Below are 9,314 nucleotides of genomic sequence, written 5' to 3'. Positions count from 1 at the left end.
GTTCTCATTAAGCCCCAAAATACTGGCATACTACTTTTTTTCAAGCCCTGTTTTATTTTTAGAAAATAAGTGAAACTCCTCTGAAAGCGGAATTTCCTCACACTTCAAAATCTCCGGTTTGTCACGTTAGTGTTTCTTGAGCTCTAAAATTTGTTCTCAGCATTAGCAACACCACTTTGACTAATTAACCTTAACACACTGGCCTTGTCTTTTCGGGCGCTGTCAAGGGGAAACTCGATTTGCATAAAAAATCAAAATGAAACTTAATATTTTATCAAAAAGATCTTTTTGATTGCAGAGGTGGAAAATTCAGCATTTTGGAAACAAGAATGCCGATGACGTATCTCATTTGACTAATGATCCCTCACAGTTCTCACTGCTTGGAAAAACACACGTGACCTTGACTTTGAGCACTGAGCCCCCATTACGTGATCCTCATGTGAAAGGTAAATTCTGACAGCACTTCTAAGAAGATTAAAGATTCTTATGAATTGTGCATAGACAGCTGAATGCCTCATCGTGGTATAAGCTAAAATACTGATTTGCATATCGGTCAAAAATGACATGGAGCTAAAACCAGCAGCTGTCCAGTTTAGCCTTACTTACTCCAAACCCTCCAGAATAACACAGTTTTGGATAATCAATACTTTTAATCTGCATAAAAACTGAAGCACAGCTTACAGGAGGCTGCAAGGAGCTTTGTGTGAAACAAGGTTAGCTCCTTTTTGCTAAGCTAAGCTGAGCGGTTAGCCCATTAGCTTCTTGTGTACACAGGGATGAGTTTGGCTAAGAAAGGAACTGGTGTATTTATTTTAAATAGGAAGTGTTACATCGATTTAATGTTGTTACTTTTTTGGTAACATTAATTTCTGGTAATTGAAAATGAATGTCGGGGCTGATTTGTGGCAGATGAATAGCAGCAAGAGTGAAAGAGAAGTTTTACAAGACAGTGTGAGAGCTGCTGTGATTTGTGGTTTGGAAACGACGGCACTAACCAAAAGACAGGAGGTCACGCAGGAGGTGTAAAAGACTTTGAAAGAAAGAAAATGAGTGCATCCGAAGGGAAAGCTCACTGTGGAGTGGTTTGGAGACAACGTGGATGTTAAAATGTGCAGAGGAGGGAGAGTGCACATGCTGAAGGAAGGATACTGAAGATGGAGCTGCCAGTCAGGAGGAAAACAGGAAAACCACAAAGGTGATTCATGGATGCAGAGCAGAGGACATGCAGAGGTTTGCTGTGGCAGAAGAGGACACTAGGTAGAGGCACGTAGTGGCGACCCCTACAGGAAACAGCTGGAAGGAGAATTTCATCCTTTTTGAGCATAGAGCAGGAATCGACCTGATAACTTCCCCAGTTTTTCATTTTTCATTTCATGATTGCTTGCAGCAATAACAGGGAGACTTTTTGTCTTCACTTAAACAAACGGTTTTTCTTCCTATTAATTATTTGACTTCATAAGCTTAAAGTTATTCAGGGTTTCTTCCATAAGAACTTCAGAGAATATTGGAGAATTTTTTCTGTAAATCTAAAAAATATTCATTTTTTCTCAGTGTCCTTTTCACACCTGCTGCCCTACTGAAACTCATGGCGCTCGTCTTAAATGACTGTAATGTGCTAAAGCTGTGGTTTGGTATTGAATTGGTTTGAAATATTATCAGACGGATATTCGTGCCACCCTCTTATTCAAAACTCTACCAGTTTTGAATATTCTCCCACCTCTGAGCTGAGCTAAGCGTGCGTTACTGTTGTTTATGTCATCAGAATGACTGCAGAGGAGGCCGTTCATGACCACAGAAACCTCCTCTGGCCTGAAAATGGGCACATTGTGCTGCGAGCGGACAGGGTCTGTGACCTCAGAGCGGTCTGCATACACAATGACACGGGCTGTTCGTCAGGACTGACAAAGCCAATCGCTCATGTCACTCGCACTGTGGCCGCGCTCTGAGCCTTTAAAGGGCACGAATCAGCAGCACTGCCAACATCGACTTTTAAAATGAAAGCTGCCTCTATTAATCTTGTTTATGTTTGCCGTCCTGAAATTAAAAAAACTCCCACACAGACGAGTCTAAAAGTCAGACGATAAATTTATTAACAGTTTATCATGAAAAACAATAGAAAAATCCAAAAATTAAGTGCTCAGTCAGTTCAGTAAAATAAATACATAAATATAAAAATGGTAATAAAAACAGTTAGAAATAAGTCATTTTGCAGACTTAGTGTCACAATGCTCCCTGCCATTACCAAAGGCTTACGCGCCACATCTGTGTTCACATTTACAGTGGATGAGGCAGAAGAGCCACACAGATCAGCTGAACCTGTTTCCACTGGTTTTTTAAATTAGATGTCAGTCCTGTGATCCGTAGTTGTTCTGGTAACCAGGACTAAATCTGCTCAGTGCTTCCACAGACATTAAACGTAACGCAGGCTTAATACACATCAACACAAAAACAGAACCAATCAGCGTGTGAGGAGTGTTAGGAAGGCCAGCTGGTTGGTGCAGTCTGGTGCTCCAAGAACGACAAAAACTACAAAACCTACGTGTAACACGTTATCCAGTGTAGAGTGCGCTCACTAAATTCAAGGCTGTTTTATGTCTGCAATGACAACACGTGGCGCTGACTTGGCTGTATCGGTGATTTAGGCACAGTACCGGTGGAGGCACAAGGGAGCGACGCTTCACTGCACACTGGATGAACTTATCAAAGAGGAAACCTGCTCTAAAAGGGCAAACGATGGAAAGAAAACTGTGTTAGCAGTTGGCACATGACATTTCCCCAAGCTATATTTCTCTCTCTCTTTTTAACAATACACCTCTTGTTAATTTGAATTTATTCAAAGATCAAAATACGCTACATGTTATCCAGGAGTTAATTCCTGCACTGTCGCAGCTCTGCTGCCACCGCCATTCAACCACAAAGCAGCAGTGCCGCCCATCTAAAGCTGTGCTGTACACAAACCAAGACAGTGTTCCTGCTTTAAAAAACAGACACCGGGAGGAGATTCTCCTTCTTCCAGGGATGGTTAGGTTGCTGTCACGATGGCAGGGACCCGGATGGTGCTCGGAGCTGCCTGATTTTCATTCTCCACCTGATAGGTGACATCAGGGCGAGCGGTCGCCGCCTCCTCCTCCACGCGGTCAGTGATCGGCTCGTCCACCTCTTCCCGGGATCGTAGCTGTTCGAAGGATCTCTCAGCTTCTTCTGACAGACGGTTTTCCTCTTTCTCTTCCTCCCTCTGACCAAATGACACAAACATGTTTTTAAATGACACAGAATAATCATGAACATCGTCTCTGAATTAGACAGCTTCCTACCTCTTTCTTTATCCTGTAGTACTCATCAATGGCGTACTGATATTTGGCTGATGTTATCCCAAACAGGGAGGCCATCCTCTCCCCGAGGTAGTCGCAAGCTGTGGAAACAAAAGGAATACGTGGTTATAAAATACAAGCTGATCAAGTCACGCAGCAGTGAGTCAGGTTTTAAGTGTTAGCCAGCTTTGGTCGGCCATTCACAGCTGGCTGTCAGCTTCATCAAGCGGTGACCTCGAGCTGGCACGTCGCACAGTTTGCAGCTGAGTGCAAATTGGCTAAGATGAGAATTAGCACCTCCGAGTCAGAGGTCACGGTCCTGTCAAACTGCCCGACGACAGCCGCCTCAAGTGAAAGAGTTCAAGAACCTCACAAGCAGGGGGTGGAGGGATGAAAAAGAGGATTGGCAGGTTGATGGTGATGCTGACGCCGTACCTGTCCGTTGTGATAAAGCTGGACTGTGTTAGACCCGCCCCTCCTATATCACTGGACAGTGTTGTGACAGGAGCTCGTCTGTGTTCGCTCTTCAGTCGTGAATCTGGTTTCTCCTACAGCAGAACGCAAAGCAAGCTTCTTTAATTTATCACTGCGTAGTGCTGCGATATTTTGCACGCGTATAGTATTGATAGAGGAGCACCAAATACAGATATCTTATTAAATAAATGTCAATACTACGAAGAACACCACCATGCTGACATAATGTTAGCCGAGCCCCTGAAACACCACAAAGCTACCTGCTGATTCAGAGCTCTGTCTCTCGCTGTCTGTTCATTTTCTGACACTCTGCAGCCGACTGCAACTTGTGGCGATTAAATGATTGGCCGCAGTTTGAAGGTGTTGCTTTTGATGACAAGGCGAGGTAACTGCTGTATTATGATAAACATTTCACTGCCAACTTGACACCATAAATCGCAGAGTGATAGCAGACTGACTCCATCGTATGGCAACATTTATGGCAGGTGTAGCGACAGTGCTGGCCTGCTTGACAATCTCATTCTGTAGCGAAAGAAAAAAACCCAAACTGGAGCAAAAGATACAGGCGACTGACAAATGACGTGATGGGTAATATAACAGAAGGTTCCCCAATATCCACTAACAGTCAGATGCTAGCCACAGCGTCATCTGGAATAAGCGAGTGGCATCATGTGTGCAGAAACTGAGGCGGAGCCAGTGCATGTTGTAGAGATTAAGCTCTCAGCCAGGTTAGGAAGGCCTCGGTGTCCCGCCTGGAATACTTGATGTGGAGGAAGACTGCTAAATAAAACGGATGGGCAGCCAGTTTAAAGCAGTTTTAAATCAATTTACACAATCTTGGTTTAGAAACTGATGGCTTGTTGCTTGTTCTGTAACACTGTGGAGCTGAAACACATCTGTAACGACCCGCTACTGGGTGAAAATGATAACATCCAAATATAAAATAACCGAGGACGCTGCAGTAAATTGTGTAAGACTCTATGTTTTATTTTTTATCAAGACTTCTTCTTCAGGAAAACTTTCAATTGTGGCAGAACATCCATAATTGACTATTAGGACTAAAATTTCACATTTATGAATAAGCAAGTTAAGTAACTGCATCCTGGAGGTGATCTGAACCTGTGCAAAACCAATAATCTCCTAAAATTAAAAGATATATGCAAATCACTGCTTTTTTTTTTATTTCTGTGAGAAATAAGAGGTAAATATTATCAGCAATATTACCGCTTTTCCAGTTTCTATTAAACCTCTGCAACATTTCCTAAAATAAGAGCCTAAGTGATGCGATGCATAGTAAAAGTCAGAAGTGTCCTAAAGAGTTTAATAAAGCATATGTAAAATAAATGTTGCTACACAAACCTGAGATGGTGGACGTAGCCGCTCTCCACATATGGAACCAGAAGTAAGGCCCCCAGGTCATCTTTGACTGCAGCACGAATCAAATGTAACAGTTACTTAAGAACAAAAAGAGACGACACAGTTTCTGTTATCTAATCTACTGTCCGCTCACTGGTCCTCACCCTCACCGCATCGACCGGGGAGGACAGCAGGTCCTTCCTCTCCTGCTCCTTCTCCTCTCCATCCTCCTCCTCGTCTGTGCTGTACTCCTCCATCGTCTCACCGCTGGAAAAATGGATGATCCGCCGGGGTGCCTTCTCCTTCTGCTGCACTCCTTTATCCAGCTCCTCCAGCTCCACACTCTCAAAGTCGTTGGGAGGGTTTGGACTGTGATTCTGGGGAGACATAGCAAGGAAGCAGAGATATTCAGACTAAACAGCAGGTCAGTGAAATAAGAGAAACCAGGAGCTGGAAGGTGCCTTTGTGAACAAACACACATCACAAACAAACAAAAACGACAAATATCTAATAGTAACATCTTCACCAAGGAGAACAACCATGACACAGCTGACAAGTGACAACAAGCTACACTTTCATCGTTAGCAAGGCTGCTATCACCTCGCTAACGGCGGTAATTATGGAGGCGAGACTACCGACCGGCCGCACGTCCATGTTCCGTCCTATCGACACATTAACGTTGGTGAGATAGAGGGATATATCGGCCATTGTTGCGTCTTCTTTGTATCTCGGGATGCTGCGCCCACAGCAACGTCGCGCCTCCGTACGGCCCGGCCCGGAAGTGCCGTCACGCGCCTCGACAAATATCAAAATAAAATATAAAAAAATACATAAAAAGAAAATAAAAGGCGTCTTTACTGTTTGACAAACAGATATGTAAATATTCTGAAATCTTTCTGTAAAATATTGTTAGACTTGTTATGTATTTGTTGTGATTTATTTTATTTATATTGAATGTTTATTGTTAGATTTCATTTATAGTTTCGGTGTAACATTATAAAAAATATACATTACAACTACATGTTATTTTAACAAGGCTTTCCCCGCTGCAGCAGCAGCAGCAGCAGAGAAATCACAGGATTCAAATAAAGGCGACTGTGATGAAGTTTCAGGGTCCTGGTTTTGTGCTCAGTGTCACGGAAACCAGAAAAGACCTGCCATTAAACTGGGATATCCGTGGATCAACCTAAATATCTAGGGGACATGTCAAACAGGAAGGCTTTTTAAAAATTTTATTTCAGACAAATATTGTACGGTATGTGTTAATATCACCTTTGCACTGTACTATAGTAGGTTTGCATTATTTACAGTTATACATAAATACATACATTTGATCTCCTATTTAAATTTTTGCTGACTGTCTGTCCTCACAAACACAGTGTTTATCAGCCACGCTGGTGGGACATCTGTGCTCACAGGCAGAGACACGTGCCCAAGATGGCCATATTAAGGATATTCACTCCCACTGACATTATCGAGCCAAGAGTAGAAGAAACAGTCTGAGAATTTAGATCACGCTGGGTTTTAGGCTCACAGGCATACACTGACCTCTTACACTGTTTATGACATAAAAGAGACAAACGAAAAGCATAATTGGTCCCCTTTGAACTCACATTTAAAGCCTTGACGCGATAGTGTTCTTTTTTCCAATCCTGGAATCAAAAGAATTAGTTCATGTAATCACAGACAGTGGAAGAAGAGAACATGTCCATAATATAGGACTAAATCTCAGCTATAGTTAAGAGAAAAAGAACATTAAAAAAGCTTTAAACTAATGTTAACCCGCGGATTAACCATGAATGAATTATTGAACAGCCTGCTGGAATATTCCAAGAGGCAAAGAATCTGTTAAAGTGGCTGTAACATTTCATTTTGAACCTTATTTCATGTATAAGTACATTATTATGGCCTATTATTATAAATTATCTATATTATTACCCTGCTGTGCAAAAGTCCCAGACCAACTGTATTTAAAACCAACGTTTTGCTGGGAACATAAGAACCAGCTACAGTGATTTATTGAAATTGGTTTGTACAATTCTAAAAAGCTTGAAAGTCAAATAGTTGGTAAGACCACCTTTATTCTTCAGCCTGAACTCTCTTAGTCAAGCTTTCGTGTAATGTATTTAGGTAGTCTTCAGGACTAGTTCTCCAGGCTTCTTGAAGGACATTCAAAGATCTTCTTTGGGTGCTGGCTGCCCTTTGTTTTGTTTTCTGTCGAGGATCCACGCTGCCTCAGTAATGATAAGATCTGAGTTCTGAGGGGGCCGATCCATGACTGATAGTTTTCCATTGTGTGGATTTTCTATCCTGGTATGATTTTACTGCATTGACAGTGTGTTTGAGGTCATTGTCATGATACAAAATGAAGCCATCTGCAATCAGATGCTCTCCTGATGGTGCTGCAGGATCAAAATCTGACTGTACCTTTCTGGGATCATACGTCCATCAAATTTGACAACATTCCCAACACTACTGGCTGACCGCAGTCTCAAACCATGACAGAGCCTATACCGTGGTTTACAGATGGCTGTAGGCACTCAGTGTTGTACCTCTCGGCTGACCTCCTCTGGACATACTGATGACAATTTGAACCAAAAATGTCAAATTTGGATTCATCACTGCATTGTCACTCATTTTCAGTCTAGTTTTTGTGTATCTTGACATACACTCACCCCTTTGTCCCAGTTAACAATGGCCTCTTGACAGCCACCTTTCCACTGAGCCCATAAGGCTTCAGTGAACAGTAGACGGATAAAGTCTGCTGTAGATAGTTTTCTTTAGGCCTGACACTTCTGCTTTTGTCCCCCACCTGCCCTCCACACCATGCAGAGATGTTTCAAGTTTTCAGTTAATAGCTCTTTGACTGTGGGAAAAATACTATCTTATGTCTGTCAAACAGTTTTATCTTTGGCATTTTTCAATGACTTTGGAAAAAATGAAAACAAATGACATGTTTTTGTTACAGTAACATAGCGACAATTTAAAATTCTTCACTAAGTTATCTCAAACGTCTGTGTCTTTGCAAGAAAAATATAAAGACATGACTGGCGGCTTCTGCACAGCACTTTACACTGATGGCACTTTGAATACGTTTAACAGCTGATAGAACTCTGACTGCATCATCTCTGCTTGTGATTGGTCCCACTCATGAAATTACATTTTCAACCAGTAGATGTCAGTAGACATTCATCCAACTCTCTGAGGCAGCTGTGCAATTGAATCGGTGGTGAATTATTTGGCTCTGGGTGCCAATTTATACAAATCACGAGCAGGAACCTGAATATCTGCACATCGAATAATCACTCATCCTGTTTAGTCACGAATTCCCTCCCTGGGTAGCTGAAAAAAGAAATCACTTCAACAGGAAGGATTTGCTCAGGGGGCCAGCAGCCACTAACTCTCACAGCTATGATGTCATGAGATCTAAAAGCTAAAGTCACCCCATAAAAAATCCCTGTCTGCCTCATTTTGTGACTTCACAAAAATGTTTGCTTGAGGTCGGAAATCAGCTTCATTTAAAAACAGTTTTATTAGTTCTGAGCCAAACTAGACTACCTCATATCTAGAAAGTCCCTCGATCCTCTCACGCTAAGGTTCTTTTAACATCCTCCTCCTTTTCTGTGGATATTGCTTTTGCCCTCTCGCGGGATTCACAGCTTTACCTCTTCCCACCTAGTTTGCTTGAAATAGAGCAAATCATAAATTGTCTCGCTGTTTTTCATTTGTTCAGTCTTGTTTCCCATTAACAGCGGACAATAGCACTTAAACAGGCCATTTGTAATCTGTCACACGATTACTCAGGTCGGCTGCTGGAAATCAGATAAAACATTGTGGAAAATTATGGAAAAGGTCACTGCTGTTAGAAGTTGTTACATATTGTTTCACTGCAGATCCAAGAATCTGCTACCACACTAAGGATTTTTGTATTATACCTGCTCCAATAAAGCACTAATTAACAGAGGTGGGGGGATCAGTCCAAATATCGATAGCACTGATACCTACGCTGATACTAGCAGAATAGGATACTTTGTTTCTGTCCTTTAAGTTCAGTAAACAGCACAGTGAACTGTGCTAAATTATTCTTACTGTTGGAAATGAAAAATGACAACATAAACATGCAGCATGGAACATGTCGAACCTTTTTGTGTTGACTGTCATGTTTATTTTCTT

General features: G+C 41.9%; 1 protein-coding gene across 3 annotated transcripts; it reads right to left on the bottom strand.

Annotated features, from left to right (window-relative positions):
* Positions 1–2,067: 2,067 nt before the first annotated feature.
* On the bottom strand, positions 2,068–5,934 carry LOC147312245 (protein FAM177A1-like). Of its 3 annotated transcripts, none has more exons than XM_086264390.1 (5): positions 5,781–5,934; positions 5,306–5,518; positions 5,145–5,211; positions 3,315–3,412; positions 2,068–3,235 (listed from the first exon to the last, which is right to left on the bottom strand). In XM_086264390.1, exons 1-5 carry the CDS (start codon positions 5,847–5,849, stop codon positions 3,023–3,025), a joined length of 660 nt encoding a protein of 219 aa, XP_086120516.1. In that variant the 5' UTR covers positions 5,850–5,934; the 3' UTR covers positions 2,068–3,022. The 3 variants fall into 3 exon arrangements, with proteins under 3 accessions (XP_086120516.1, XP_086120515.1, XP_086120514.1); XM_086264389.1 differs by having other exon boundaries at positions 5,312–5,518; positions 5,742–5,929; XM_086264388.1 differs by having other exon boundaries at positions 5,742–5,926.
* Between the last annotated feature and the right edge of the window lie 3,380 nt (positions 5,935–9,314).

This window comes from Aulonocara sp. 'chitande type north' Nkhata Bay, linkage group LG15, assembly GCF_057382095.1.
Source record: "Aulonocara sp. 'chitande type north' Nkhata Bay isolate Kocher_YH1m ecotype deep benthic linkage group LG15, A_spYH_male_GT1.1, whole genome shotgun sequence".
Classification (NCBI taxonomy): Eukaryota; Metazoa; Chordata; class Actinopteri; order Cichliformes; family Cichlidae; genus Aulonocara; species Aulonocara sp. 'chitande type north' Nkhata Bay.
This window is presented reverse-complemented; position numbering and strand designations above follow the sequence as displayed.